We start from the raw sequence: 16,319 nt of genomic DNA on the forward strand, positions 1-16,319 counted from the left end.
AGCAGCTGGGCTGGGTTGGCTGTGGGCTGTGGGTTGGGCGAGAGATGGAGAGGAGTCAAAATTAGTTTGATCCAGATTCCTCATTTGAGTGCAGGAGAGGTGGTGGACCAAAATCACATTAGGAACGCTATAGCTCAGGGAAAACTGTAGTGGCCGCCAATGGCATCTGGTATTGTCCTTCTGCCACTGTCTTAAAAGGGATTCTGAAGGGATTTTCTTTCCCTTGTTCCTCCAGCCCTCCACTTGCGTTACCAGCCTAAGTGGATACTCCCCAGCTGGCCACGTCCATCATCACAGTCAGGTCTGAGGATTCCTGATTATACTCAGGGCCTGTGGCGCTGCAGACACAGACAGCCGTTAGCGGACAACCCTATTGTAACAATCCATGCTTTAAAATGTAAACCACGGCGAATTTTCCTCAATTGTCCAGAAGCAACCTTCGCTCTGAGCCTGGATTAACCATGAGAGAGCTCGTCAACATTCCACTGTTACAGATTCTCACCCTGGTTGCCTTCAGCGGGACTGAGAAACTTCCAAAAGGTTGGTCTGCACTATCTTGCCTTAAAATGCGTGTGAGCTTCATGGTGGCTGATCATACTACGATGTGTTTCGGTGAGGCAGGGGCGGAATGTATGGAGGAAGAGATGCGTTCTCCGATGATGGTTGTCTTCTAAGCTCTGCGATTAAAAACCACATGATGCGTGCGGAGCCCTCCCGTTTAGGGAGATGTTGCCAGGTAGACTGTGAGTTATGGAGGTCTGTTCTGTTTCTGTGTGTGTCAAATGTTGGGGTGGTCTACATGGGTAATAGAAACAGTTTCATGCTGGTTTGCCAAGAGTATAATCCACCCTACTTCCAGATATCCAGAGTGTTTTGCTCCTAAGTAAAAGCCATTTTTATTTTCAAGTTTAGCTTTTTACCAAACTCTTAATGAACATTTTAGTAGCTAGAAATCAGACCCAGAGAAAGATGCACAGAAGGTCCCTGTAGAATAATAGCCTGGAGACATCTCCGTAATTTTGTTACGGGCGTTGTGATTTGGGCTTGACGAGAGATTGCACTGGTTTTTTTTTTCAGTGCTTTGGAATGTACCGGAAATAACACCACCTAAGGGGGAAAGCAACTTAAGAAAGTGACAAACACCTGTCACAGCAGCAGGAACATCCACAGTGCTGTGGTTTCTGGCCAGAGTATTATGACAGTTAGAATCAGGAAGAGTGGAAAATATGTGATTCACAAAGCTACTGGGTCTTCGCTGAAATCTTTTCAAAGCAAGACACGAAGAGGCAGACTGAATGTTATTAATAGTGTTGTTAAGTGAAGAGGGCTGGGTTTTAGTCGGATGAATTATTTCCCGTTTCAACAGAGGTGCCAAAGCACTGAGGAAGTTTACCTTGAAGAATCAGTGAAGGTGGTGTTTGTGGGTGCATGGGAAACACAGCTTTAGGTTCTGTAGTTCCTACAGTTTGGGAGGCAAAAGGTCAAGGATCCCATGTAAGTAACAGACAGTGTTCTTTCCAAACAATCTGATTGCATGAATTTATTTTTTTATTTATTTACTTCTTGCTTCTCTTTTTCTGTTTTACTCGAAGTGGTTGGTATCTTCTAATGTACTAAATCATTTACATCACAATGCTACTTTAAGGCACCTTTAGATAAAAAAAGAATCTAGACCTTTAAAAATAGCTAATAATAGCCCGAATGACTTACCATTGGCTTTGGGTCATTCTAATACTTCCTGATTAGACCACGAATGTCCGGAAGAGCAACACCTGGCTGTTTGGACCTATGGCTCCTAATAGGTCTTATTCATTTTAATCTGTACCAAGCAGTTACCTACAAGCGAGGAGGATGCAGTTAAACCCCAGCTTGTGAAGAGGGCAGCTGTTTTGAAGTTCTGAATCAAACCTGGTTGCACAAAAAAATAACAACAAACCCTCACCAAACACCTCTCTACTTGTATGCTAACTTAGAATCTGGAGAGAATTGACTTCTTTGTAGTCCCTAGCCATCCTAAGCCTTTACTCAAATGCATATTATCATCTCTGTTTTGTTAACTTCAGAATCATGGCACAGGGTAGCAATACCAAGTATCCCAGCTTTTAAAGAAAACCACCAGGATATCCATCCAATTTGGCTTTTTTACAATGTGTTTGCTGCAAAATTTAAAGTTAAAACAATAGTTTTCCTAGCCTACTCTGTTTATTGTAAAAATTGAAATTAATATTGGTTTCACTCACATTGGCCTTGTCCCCAAACACCATTCCTAAGTGATAGACATCTGTTCAACATACAAGATGACTTCTGAAAGCAAATAACATCAGGAAACATGAAATCCTTAAGATTTTAATGTTGTAATATGTGGCGTATTTTGTTAGAAAAGAGCCATTTGAATGTATTGTTCTCTTAATTATCAGTGAAGATGATGAAGATGTCCTGGCTGAACTTGCTCACGGCAGTTCTCAGTAGCTGGCAGTGGATAGTAGGGCAGTCTGGTAGGGGGTGTACTTGTTTAGACTGAAATCAAGGGACCTGCGCAGTGATGTATCACTGAATACAGTCCTGTTCGGTAGAGAGGGCGGGTTCCGAACAGATGTACTTAAAACAGGCCTGTTTAAGGCTAGGGAGAATATTCAGACGAATCGTGTCTCCCTCCATACACTGTTTTCGTCATAAGATTATCCGGCTTTGTAGATTAATGGTTTATTATTTTAGCTTTCAATTATTTGAAATGCCTAGCAATCTGACACCAAAAGAACATCTTTGTCTTTCTAGATCACTTCAACTAGTGAGATTTTTTTTTAACGAGTTTAATTTCCTCACCTCAAGCAGGAGACTTTTAGAAATCATCATGTGTGAAAGCGGCCAACATTTTGTTGAATTTCCTCAGCCATAAGTTTTAAGAGCACTTGCTGATTTATCAAGGTGTATTAAGCATATGGTGGGGCATAAAAAAATTTCATAAGAGCAGAAGATTCACATTAGCAGAATTGGAGTTATTTAATATGCGCAAGGATTTCCTCACAAAATCCCACCTTCAAAATGACCCATTTACTACCAAACCTATGGTGTTTAATGTCTAATTTCTCTTCAGATAAAGTGGAGAAGCCCTGTCTTTTAAATCACATGTATGCAAGGATAGGATTCACAGATTCCATTTATGACTCAGTCAGAGCTGACACAGCTGTTGTGAACGCCATCCAGGACAGCAAGTCCTGGGTGAGTGTTTCATACTGACACTCATTGTATGTGTAGGAAAAACAGCTGCTTTACGTCATTGCTCATACGGTGGGGAAGGAAAGAGTGGGAATTTCATAATGTTTCTGAAGGTGAAGTAGGACTCGAGGCCACTGAGGAGGAACGAAGGGGACATCCTCGGACTGGTTCATTCAGGAAGACGACAGAAGTACACAGGCCCAGTATGATTCCAACCTGGGAAATGTTTCCCTGTGTCCAGCAAGGGCTACATGAACACAGGAGTAGTGGGGGCAGGTGTCCAGATGAATTCAGGATCGGTGTTTTTCAGGGGCCATGAAGCTGAAGAGCTTGAGGGTACAGAATCTGGGGTTATGTGAAAAATGCCAGGTGCTGGAGGTCAGACAACCAAGAATGGGAAGCAGGTATTACGATTAATTTCCCCCTTCCGGTCCCCAACATCTTTAAGGAAAGCATGTAGTCTCTGCCTCGGTTTCCTTGTGGATGAAACAATGCCATTATCCACTGTCACACTAAGGCTTCCCCATGGTTGCTGTGAGGGTAATAGGTAGCATACTTTACTTGGGTCCTTACAGGGTGGTGGCTTAACCCAAAGGAACACCTCCGAGGGATGCAAACTGTGCCATTCTCGAAGGCTACACAGAACTCCCGTCAAAGTCCACCCTGATAGAATAATGGAGAAGGCATTCAGTTTTGAGGAATTAATGACCCAGCTTTGAAAATGGCTGCGTGTCATTCTAGGTTAATCGTACAAGTTACAAAGACATCGTAACAAAAATTTTCATGTCACTGCAATTAAATGAGCCAGCTATTAGGACACGTCAGATAACAATCAATACCTACTATTCTCTCTGGAGGATCTGAAAAATTTCCAATACCAAAGTGTTTGCTTAGACTGAAAAAAATAAGAAACAATGTTATATTGATAATAATTAGAAAAAAACATGAATTTTTTAAGGTCTCAGCACTAAGTTTTTTCTTTTTTTTTCCTTCTTTCTCTTGTTTTGTTTTGTTTGTTTTTTTGAGTCAGGGTTTCTCTGTGTAGCCCTGGCTGTACAGGAACTCACTTTGTAGACCAGACTGATTCAGAGATCTGCCTGTCTCCTGAGTGCTGGGATTAAAGGTCTGACCTCGCAGCTACTTATTTTCTTAAAAAAAAAAAAAAAAAAAAAAAAAAAATGCACCTGGCTTCTTTGCATTTGAGCACGTTCATTAGTTATGGTTCAGCCAGAAGTCGGTGTGTCGGCACCATGTTCTAAGCCCATAAAAGACAAAGGAAGGTAGTATCATGACCTCCTCATCAACAGCTAGAATTCAAGTTAAGTTTTCTGTGGATCCTGAAAGGGTTGCATTCATCCTCATGTGTTTGTTGTTCGTGTGGTTCTTGGATCAGGAGAAAAGACAGAGGTCTGGTTTACACAGGCTCTGGCTGGGATGAAAGCTGGGTGAGGGGAGAGCAAACAGGAAGAGACCTGCTGAGCCGATCACACCCTTCAGTACAGCTTCATGGTGGTGTCAGCGAACACTTCAAAGGGAATTCAAGGGGAATTTGGATAGCTTTGGAAGATGGGCAAAATGGATCTGGAAAACTTACGTTCTGCTCCTAGAAATTAATACTGATTTAAACCTCCCATTTTCTGTGCATAACCATGACTATAACACACATCCACTCTGGAGTTCAGAGATAGGTTCTCTCTCTCTCTCTCTCTCTCTCTCTCTCTCTCTCTCTCTCTCTCTCTCTCTCTCTCACTGTATGTGTGTGTGTGTGTGTGTGTGTGTGTGTGTGCATGCATACACACACACATTTTCATGTGTAAGTGCAGATATGTGCAAACTGAGGCATGTATGTGGAGATCTCTTGTTTGCCACTGTGTAAGGCAGGTTAGCTGGCCAGCCAGCTTTCAGGGATTCCAGTCTCCCTCTCCCTCCCTCCCATAAGAGCTCTGGGATTACAGACACGCCTGCTCCAATCTCAGCTGCATGTTTACTCTGGGGATCTGAACTCGGGTCCTCATGGTTCCACATCAAGGACTTTCCCCACTGAGTCTTCTCTCCAGCTCAGACACGGGGCCTTTAAGCCACCCTTAACCCTGAAATTCATCTCTACCACTTCCTACTTTGGGAATGGTTACAAAAAATGATTTAACTATCCTTAGTCCTTGTCTAGTTTACAAATGCTTAATTGTACTTAACTCTTATTTTTGTTTTTTTATAAATAAGATAGTAAAGATGACGTATGAGATGGAGCACATAGAAGGTTCTTGAACAATTTTAGGTATTGATATTACTGAAACCAGAGTCAGACCAAGACTGTCACATCACTGAATGTGGGAAGATGTTAACACGATACTGCTCTAAGTGACACCTCGTGTGTTTCTCTGTGTCTAAGATTTTCAAGATTTTGCTGATTGTATCTTGGTTCTTCGATCTTAACTGTTCTCAGCAGAGTGGGTATCACCACCACCTCCACATTTCTGCGTCTGTGCACAGTGAAAGAAACTGACGGATCAAGTTTATTTTTAAAATAAAAAATAACACATGGTTGTTAAGATTTATTTTGAAAAGACAAAGTAGACAAAACAGAAAAGGTACTTCTGCTTCCAAGACTGTTGACACGACATGGTTTTTTTTTCTGTTTTGCTCCTCTGCCTGACATGTTTACATTTCACGAAAGCCTGAGCATTTTTTATCATTGCTACCCTTCAAAGCACTGTTTTGCAATGATCTCATCCTGTCTTGTTTATCAGACAGTGTTCTGAAATATATTTAAGGTCCAATTTTCTGAGAAAAAACCAATTCTACTGATTTGTCCTGCTTCTTCAGTAAAAAGATTCTAAACCACATCCAGTTTCAGACAACCAACAAATCCTGGAGACAGTCAAGAATCAGCAGGCACAGTATCGTTGTAGGCCATTTTCACCATCAAAGTAACCCCAGAGCATGGAGATACTGTAGTTCAGAAGCAACTGATGGATGTGTGTGGAGGGGGGTGTCCAGGTGTCTTTCTCGGCTGCTCTTCACCTTATTTTTGAGACATGTTAAATCTTCAGCTCACTAATTCAGCTGGACTGGCTGGCCAGTAAGCCTCCTGTCTCTGCCTCTCTAAGGCTGGGATTACAGACATGTGCTCCTGTACCCAGCTGTTTCACATAGATCCTAGGGGACTAAACTCAAGCCATCTCTGCAGCTTAGATGTGACTGATTTTTAAGCATTATTTGTATTAAGCATTAATATAACTTAACTATAAATGTATGCACTTTAGTTTATCAATAATAGCTATTTAACAGTTACTAGCAAAATTCCTGGAAAAAATTAAAAAGAGCAATTCATTCTTGCCCGTGCAAACCAGCTCCAGCAAACCAGCTCCAGCAGACCATAGCAAGAAGACAAAACCACCTGCTCCCTTAGCTCACTTTACTCCATTAGTGCAGCCGAGGGGAATTCATCTGTTTCATGGCCCGAGTCATCTAACATACCTTTCTATGTGTGTGATCGCTCATTTGTGATAGATTCTAGGATATCAATAATGACTCAACTTTTTTTTGTGGGGCTGGAGAGATGGCTCAGCAGTTAAAGAGCACTGCTGGGCTCCGTCTCCAAGACCCACATTAGGAGGCTCCCAACCACCTGTAATCCAGCTACATAGGATACGACACCTTCCTTCCCATCCATTCCTAGACAATAATCAATGCATTTTTTTGCTCTGTAGGGTTTGAATTGCACATGCTTTATGAATAGAATCTTATAACATGATCTTCTGTGATTATTTTCATATGCTTTGTTTTTAGTTTCCATGTTTCCTCTGTGTCATAGAATATAACACTTCTCTTATTTTCATTGCCAAATAATATCTCATTGTGTGTGTGCATATATATATATATATATATACATATATATGTATGTATATACATATATATGTTAATTTTGTTTAGCCATCTGATGGTGGGCACTTAGGTTCTTCCCATCTTTGGGATATTATGAGTAGTAATGCTATGAAGAGAGATGTGAAAATATTTGAGTATCTAAGTCTTCACTTTCATTTCTCTTGAATATGTACCTGGAAGTGGAATTGTTGATCATAATTCTCTTGATTTCTTTCTGTGGAACCTCCATACTCTTTTCCTCAATGACCACCATTTTAATTCCTACCCACAATGCACATGGTTCTAATCTATCATCATCCTCACCAATGTTATTTTTCTTTATCTTTATAGCCACCCCAGCTAGTATAACTTTAATTTACATTTTCATTTCGTTTAAAAATTCACTTGTGTATTTTTGTGTAGCTTGGTGCACATTTTCACATCTGAACACACGCACGTGTGTGTGTGTGTGTGTGTGTGTGTGTGTGTGTGTGTGTGTGTGGAGGTCAGAGGCTGATGTGAGATATCCCCCTTGGTTGCTCTCCATTATATTTACTGACACCAGAGTCTCTTGCTGACTCAGCTAGTCTAGCCAGCTAGGAATCTCCTGTCTCCTCCGGAACACTGACTTGACAGACAGGTCATCCCATGCCTAGTGGGCTTTTGAACAGTAATATTCATTCGGGTATGTCATAGCTTCTGGCTGATAAAGAATGAGTAATAAATGACGTTCTGGAAAGTTCTCCCTTGTTTCTGCTCTGTTTAGCTCCCGTCATCACCACACCTCTTGAAACTGTAGATGCCTTAGTGGAAGAAGTAGCAACATTCATGTGTGCCGTGGAATCCTACCCTCAGCCCGAGATTTCTTGGACCAGAAATAAAATCCTTATTAAGTAAGTATTCTGCCTCATCTTGTGAAGGATGCCTGCTCTGCTTTGGAGTTTCCCACCCACAGAAATACACCCATGCTGTTGGTGGCACTAAAGGTCACCTTCTAGAATATGTACAGTGAAAATATATTCATTTTATAATCGGGAGATCTGAAGTTCAGGGCAGATCACTGATTTATCTGACATGAGGAATGCCAGATGAGAATCCTGAAACTTCTCAGGAAGCACCATGGTATTCTAAGTCTGTGGACATGTGTCCCAGAACACAGAGGAGCTGAGGGGGCAGCCTGTAATCCCCTCTGTGTCCCTAAACTATGAAATCTTTTGTCTGAGAATCTGACTTCTGTGTTTTTTTCTTTCACAATGAGACAGATTCTCAGACGGCTAAAAGTCCCAAAGATAAAGGGTCTGCTTTTCTCCCCTCATCACAATAGCTAGCTCACCAAAAATACTCTAAAAAAATCTAAAACAAAGTGGGCGCTTTAGCAGGCAGTGTCGCAGCTGAATGCTCTCAGTCCGCAGGAGCTACTGTGGTAGAACTGTTAAGATTGGTGGTTTACAAACAACAAAAAATTATTTTTCACAGCCTTGGGGCCCGAGGAGTTCCAAGTTCAAGGAGCCAGCAGATTCAGGGTATGGTCAGTGGATGAAGGCTTACTCTTCTGTTCACAGATGGCCACTTTTACCACTGTCTCTTCATATGAGGGAAAGACATGAAAGCTCTCTTGGTTCTCTTCTATAGAGATGCTAGCCCCACTCACAAGAGTTCCAGTCACATGAAACATAATCACCTTCAAAAGGCCACATCTCAAATACCACCACATCTGACACTAGGCTTCAACACATGAATTCTGGAGGAAATGCTCATTTTTCATCCACAGTGAGTCCTTAAACGGTTGTCCATAGGTGGGGATCTACGAACTCGATGCGGGGAAAGGACACGCATGTTCTCTTTGTCTCTGACTGAAATGTTGTGTTTCCTTCTGTGACACCCACTCTGAAGTGCTGTGAGGCATCACTGGGTGCTACAGCCTTCATGATCTCTGCCAGGCAAGCTCTCTCAGAAGCTCCAGGACAGGACAGCTCACAAACAATTCAAACACCAGAAAACAGCCTTCACGTCATTTGCAATTTGGCGAGATTGAGATTTCCAACTCATGAAGCCTAAATTTCTACTTTTACTTGGCAGTATTTTTTTCTTCTTCTCTTTCTGAACAGCCTTTGGAAGACTTATTTAGTTTTATTTTACTTGTATGAGTATTTGTTTGAATGTATATATGTACATTTCGTACATGCCAGTGCCCAGAACAGGGTGCTGAGTTCCCTAGAATTGGAGTTACAGAGGGTTGTGGATTCTGGGAGCCAAACTCAAACCCAGGTCATCTGTAAGAGCCAGGGCTCTTAACTCCTAACCAACTCTTCAGACCCAGCAGTACTTCTCTTAAATTTTACTACAAACTTCTAGAGACCACTAGGTTGTAGCTTTAACATTGTGTCTGGAAATTTCCCTGGCTAAATGTGAGTCCATTATCCATAAGATCTGAATTAGAAATAAGTGTGAGGCCTCATTTGGCTGAAAACTCTGCCTCTTCACTGAGGTTGCCTTTTCTTCTTTTCTTGGGGGGTGGAGGGGCGGTCAGGTAACATCCCCTGTTCTGTCTCAGCCTCCACAAATAGAGGTCTTACCATTCCTATTTTTATCAATAGTCCCTTCAAGTCAACTGTCAGCTAATGATAATTTAGGCTTTCTCTAAGATGATTTAGCATTTCCTACTATGTCTCTTAGCTCTTTCTAAGACTCCAGTAGCTATCATTAACATACATGTTTCAGCTGACAGTCTTCTCTTATCATGCTGCTCAAAACTCTGCCAGTTCAGCCCCAACTGCCCAATTGCAAAGCCACACCTCCATTTTCAGGTATTTGTACCAGCAGCACCATGATTCCAGGTACCAACACTTATATTTGTTTTCTACTGTGACTGTCACGAGTGGTCACAAATGTAGCAACTTCAAACAGCATACCCGTATTGGTTTACAGTTCCAGAGTGTGAGGCAATCTCCCTGAGCTAAAGTCAAAGCTTCTGTTCTTCCTGGATGCTCCATGACACAATCCTGTCTCACTTTTAAGAGTCCAGAGGCTACCTGCGTCCTCTGCTCCCTTCCTATGTTAGTAAAACTAGCAGTCACACCACTGATTTCTCATGTCACACATGCTTCTGGCTCTCCTGGCTCTCTTGTCCACCTTAAAAGGATCTTTTTGTTACTGCATTTGACCCACACGGATAATCTAGAATGTTCCATTTTAAGATTCTTAATATGCCCAAATACCTCTTGCAATGTATCACAGACTCTGACAATGAAGACATGGATGGGTCTTTGGAGACAGTCATTCAGTGAACTGTATACATTTGATATTGAGAGTCCCTACTATGAAACAAACAAAAAAAATCCAACAACAGAAGCCACTTGGATTTAGGTGGATGATCCCCTCCAACTATTTTCTGTTGCCTGAGTCCCTTCTCACTGGACAATTGTGTGTAATTAAATAGACTATGTATGCACCTACATGCAAGCACACACAATATGTTTTTATATAGCTTGGAGCTCTTCTATTTCCTTATGCATCTCAAGGCAGAGGCAGAGAAGTGCCTGTTCATTGTTAGACATCTAAAAGTTATCTGTTTATAAAAAGGGGAAGTACTAAGGTTTTGGAGAGGAAGCGAGGAGAGATAAAAAATAATAAGGGTAATCAAAGTTTACTATATACATGTGTAGAAATGTCATAATGTAACCTTTTTTGGTATGATTAACGTTTGTTTAAGCACAAAAAAATGACTACAACTCACAAACACGAAGGTAATTGGTGCGGTTCTGTTTAAGGTATTTATTCAGTCATTAATGGCTTCAACAAAAGGAAAGTCAGATTCTGTTAAATTTTATTCAATCATGAGCTCATTGCTCATCTTCAATTTATTAAAACATGCTACAACATTCATGATTATTATATTGCATTAGAATAAAAAGGGATAGATAGGGAGATGGCTCAGTGGTTAAGAGCACTGGCTGCTCTTCCAGAAGACCCAGGTTTGATTCCCAGCACCCATATGCATTTCCTCACAACTGTCTGTAATCTAGTCCCAGTGGATCTGACACCCTCTTCTGGCCTCCGTAGGCACCATGAGTGCATGTGGTACACAGAAATAATGCAGGCAAAACACTCATATACATGAAATATAACATATAATAAAAGTAAAAATTATAAAAAGAAAGAAAAGTAGTTATTAAATGAATAAATGGATATTCAATTAATTGCTACTGATATCTATACATATTTAGTTCTTTCTGTTCATTGCAATTACATGCATGCTCCCTTTCCAGTTTTTCCCTTGTGGGAAAAGACTCATACATCTTAGGATGGGAGGACCTGAATTCAAGCCCCAGAATATACACACTCAAAAGGAAAGTTCAATGTGGTAGTGGGTGCTTGTAATCCCACCTCTGGGGGTGGGGCAGAAACGGGCTGATCCTTGGGACTTGCTGGTCAGACAACCTTGCATACTTTGTAAGCTCAGAACAGCACATAAGCATACGCAAGCACACGCAAGCACACACAAGCACACGCAAGCACACGCTTTCCTGTGTAAATGTTATACTTGTTCTTAGCAACAGCCACCACCTCACAGAATTGTTTTGTACAACTTAGTAGTGCTTTGATTATGGAGCCCAGAAAGATCAGAGCATAAAATAGCTTTATTTTACTCTACTAAGCAAGATTATACAGTTCTGCAAAACATACATTTCCTCTAACCCTTTTTCTGCTTCCTCCCTGACTGGTCATTCATTTGATCCATTAGTCAAAGACAAGTATGTGTGTGTGTGTGTGTGTGTGTGTGTGTGTAAAATCACAGATGGTACACTGATCCCTCCACTTTGCTCTGTGACCTGCAGGCTTTTTGACACTCGCTATAGCATCCGGGAGAATGGTCAGCTCCTCACCATCCTGAGTGTGGAAGACAGTGATGATGGTATCTATTGCTGCATAGCAAACAATGGAGTGGGAGGAGCCGTGGAGAGTTGTGGAGCTCTACAAGTGAAGATGAGTGAGTAGGAAAGAATGTCATCTATAACCTTAAAGCTGTCTCCACACAACTTGTATCAGTCATTGAACAGAGCATGCTGTATACCTGAAGTTCAGCAGTGACACAACGCTCAAGTACAAGGCCAAGCCTCATTCCTGGCCCAGCCACCACCTTCAGGCAATCCTTTTGCTCACTCTCCTCTCCCACTTTGTTTTCGACCTTCACACAGCTCTTGATTATATTTGGGAACTTCCTTCTGAAACCATTATGCATTTTTTTTAAAAATTCATTTTTAAGACACTTATTTATTTATGTGCATATGTGTGCTGTGTGTGTTCAGCTATCCACAGAGACCAAAAGAGAGTATCAGATCCCTCAGAGCTGGAGTTACAGGTGGTTGTGTGCCACCTGATGTGGGTGCTGGGAACCCAACACTGGTCCTCTGGAAAGTGCTCTGAAGTGCCACACCACCTGTCCAGCTCTTACTGTGATTTAAAGAGCGTAGTCCCATTACAGCCAACACCCTTTTTAAATCTCTCAGCCTTTTGTAGGTGTGTTTAAGCATTATTAAGCATTATTCTCATCCTCCTGGGCAAACTCTCATGAAGGCTTATGAGGTTCTGATCATTCTCTTCTCTAATTCCATCGAACACTCGCTCCTAGACATTCCGTACTCATCAGACGCCCTGATTCTGTCCTCCTTATCTCCCTGTTGTCTTTGTCTGCCACCATCCTGTGCTCTTTCTCATCCTGAGGGTTTTAATAGCCTGGGGACAGAATCATCAGCTGCTTCATCTTACAATTCGTCACCCTGCAAAAATCCAGGGTTATCTATCTGAACTCTTTGCCAGTCTGCCAAATCAAGGACCCATATTGGGCTCTACCACACACTGGCGGATTCGAAGTCTTCAGTGCCAAGATGTCACTTAATGATTGTGGACACTTTTGTCCAGCTTCCCTAGATGTGGAGAACTTCCTGGTACTGACGACTTGCCTCCATGGAGTAGGGACAAACCTGCTGATTTCTTTCTTAGGTAAGAAGAGTGTTGGGACTCTGGTCTCATGACACTTTGTGCTGTAGGTACCTGCTGATGGCAACACTCTCAACTCTACCATAATGCAAACTTTATTTCCTCATTACTAATGAGAAAAAATTACATAAGCATACCTGTTGCCGTCGGATAGAATCTGGGTGTACTGGAAACTTTTTGGTGTTAGGTCTTCATTTTTTTTTTCATTATATCTTACCCTTTGCTGTTGTCTTGTTGGAAGAAATCAATTCTTAAGAATTAATTTGTCTCCAATGGTTCTTTGCATAGTAAACTCGATTTCTTGGATGACACAATGTTCCCATGTTTCTCTAAGGGAATTGCCAGTGAATTTTTTAAAAAGACATTTTCTTACTTTATTTTTGCTTCATCCAAGATAAATTGTGATCTCCTCTCGGTCCATTTCTTCTTTGTTTTTCCCTCAAATGTGTGTTAGTCTTGCACTACTTAAGTGTAAGTTGAATAGAGTCTCAGATCACTTCAGGTAGAAGCTGGTGGGGCAGTGTCGTGATGGGGAGGAAGTAGGTGGCATGTGTCCACAGAAGGCTGTATGATGTGTGCCTCAACAAAGGAATCGAGGAAAGAGGCCAGCGCTGCCTCAGTGACTGAGCAATGAAGGCTGAGTTCTGAGGATGAACGTCCTTTTGGGGGGACTGGAGCCCATTTCAGTAGTTCACTCTTCTACTTTTCCTTGGATGGTGTTGTTTTCCCGCAAACACATTTTTTTTTTAGCTTGGTTCTACACCAAATCCTCTCATCTCTCTCTTCCTTTCCAGCCCCCATCTTCGCCTTAGGAAGGTTTACCTGTTTGTGTGGCTGGCTATTCATTAGTGTGGCCATTCCAATTGTCAAGTTTTGGAAGATTCCTAACCTCTACAATGATTCCAGTCATGTCCTTACCCTAGGACATCGCTCTTGAAACCTCCTCAGGTTCAGTCTCGGGCTCAGGCTGGCACAGCAGGGGACCACCAGTACTTTGTTTCAATAAGCAAAGTGTGATGTGTTCCACAATGTCACGATCCCTTGACAGGAGCCTCCACACCTCCATGTGACTACTCTGACCAACTCCAGGTTACTTTTTAGTCAATTTCCCAAAGATTCTCCTTACTTTCCACCTTACAGGCGACTGAGACAGCTGTTTCTTTAGAAGCCAAGAGTTAATTCCTCAATACAGCAGATAGTTCCTTAAATCTCCCACATAAAACATTATCTGTTACTCAGGTTCACTGTAGGGGATCTTGTTCATGGAAGCCAATGAAAGGAATATTAGAATCTTCTCTTTGGTAGTAATAAGAATGTCAACTCTTAAGCCAGGGTTTTGCCGATGGATGTATAACAATACAACCCACAGTTGAGATGTCCAGCAAATACCTAAAATTGAAGTGTTCCCTACCATTAAGTATAAAATAGTATTATAAATTCTAGAATACAGCCAAATGGCCAAGATTCACATTTTCCTATATAGTGTTTTAAGCCTGTCTTGTACCTTTGCTACAATGTAAGGGGAAATAAATGCCTTGATTAAAAACCAACAGGCATTTAATCTTTGTATATATGACTGACAATGGACACAAAAGGCTCCACAGCCCTCCCATATACTCACATGTGAGGAAAGAGAGAAGTCTTTATCCCTTGCTTATGTCTATCAAGGTGGCCTAATGCTCACGTGCACACACACACACACACACACACACACACACACACACACACACGCACGCACACACCCTTCAGAAATCTGTTCCACAAAGGCACCTCTCTGTTCTGTATCTACAGTATGAGATCACTAGGGACACAAGGCAGCTTAATTACTTTATGAGTGCTCTGAGGCATTTGAACCTCTCAGTTCTACATGTTAGATTTAATAACTTCTTTTCAAAACTTCCTAGTGGAGAATAAAAATGAACCAATATCACCTGTTTCTTCAGACACATTGGCCTGAGTGCTGGCAGAAGGATAAACTTCTCTTTGTAGAATTTTGATTCTCCAAACTGTGTCAGAAGCTTTTTCTAGCTACTAACATGCTTTCTAGAGGAAGCATCACATTTAGTAGTCAAAGTAAAGTGAGAACTAGACCTGGAAACAGACATAGTCTCAGCACTTGGGAACAGAGGCAGGAGGATCCCCTCTAACTTGAGGCCAGTCTCTTAAATACAGTGAGTTCAGGGTCATCCAGAACTATGTAACAAGACCTTAACTCAGAAAAGAAGTCAATGAAAAGATGGAAACTAAAGGGAAAGAAGGCCATAATTCAAAATGATGTGATTAACTTAGGACAGTTTTCAAATGTTTCACATCTATGGTATAAAGAATACAATGTTGAATTATTATGGAAACAGTAAATGCTGATTGACTTTTTATTAAGTGTCATTTAAAATAAGGAATACTAAGAAATTTCAGATATCAAGTATGCTTTATAAATATGATTTTTGCAAAAGAAAATAGAGATTTTAACAAAATGGATCTAGCCATCCTTTAAGACGGATTTCCATTTGGTACCTCCTAATGAACCATCTTAGCCTTTGGCAAACTTTCTAATTCAAGACCCCAAAGACGATTCTTGGAATGAATATCAAGAATTAATTATAAAGCTAGAACCCCTATTTCAATATAGATACATTGTCTTTTTATGTTCGACTTTCATTTTCCCCACAGAACCTAAAATAACTCGCCCTCCCATTAATGTAAAAATAATAGAGGGACTGAAAGCAGTTCTACCATGCACAACAATGGGCAACCCCAAGCCATCCGTCTCCTGGATCAAGGGGGACAGTGCTCTCAGGGTAAGTGATTAATGTATTAAAATCTGTGTATAAGACATCCTTTTTAAAGATATATGTTTTACTTTTATTCCTCTGTGTGTGTGTGTGTGTGTGTGTGTGTGTGTGTGTGTGTGTGTGCATAAATGGATATGAGTACCCATGGAGGCCAGGAGAGAGTATCAGATCCTTTGGAACTAGAATTGAAGACAGTGTGAGCCACCCTAAGTGGGTACTGGGAACTCAACTCCAGTCCTCTGCAAGAACAGCATGCACTCTTAATGACTGAGCTCTCTTTCCAACCAGTATAAGTCATATTTTAAATATCTCTAAACATCTACTTACATGCTAAAAAACTTCTAGTATATGTTTTTCTCCATATGCATTAGCCAAACTTAAATTATTCGATTATTAATTATGCACCCTCGCTCTAGGGCATTCCAGTAGGGACTGTCTCGGAGACAG

The 16,319-nt window shown here is 41.3% G+C and overlaps 1 protein-coding gene across 6 annotated transcripts in view; it reads left to right on the top strand.

Moving 5' to 3' along the window:
• Positions 1–461: 461 nt before the first annotated feature.
• The window catches only part of Musk (muscle associated receptor tyrosine kinase), a 91,177-nt gene continuing 75,319 nt past the window's right edge, over positions 462–16,319 (top strand). For all 6 annotated transcript variants that reach the window (XM_059255772.1, XM_059255773.1, XM_059255776.1 and 3 more), the window contains exons 1-4: positions 462–540; positions 7,847–7,973; positions 11,919–12,070; positions 15,751–15,878. In XM_059255772.1, the coding sequence (XP_059111755.1) occupies positions 462–540; positions 7,847–7,973; positions 11,919–12,070; positions 15,751–15,878 (486 nt within the window). The remainder of the gene's footprint in view (positions 541–7,846; positions 7,974–11,918; positions 12,071–15,750; positions 15,879–16,319) is intronic.

Source organism: Peromyscus eremicus, chromosome 2 (assembly GCF_949786415.1).
Source record: "Peromyscus eremicus chromosome 2, PerEre_H2_v1, whole genome shotgun sequence".
Taxonomy (NCBI): domain Eukaryota; kingdom Metazoa; phylum Chordata; class Mammalia; order Rodentia; family Cricetidae; genus Peromyscus; species Peromyscus eremicus.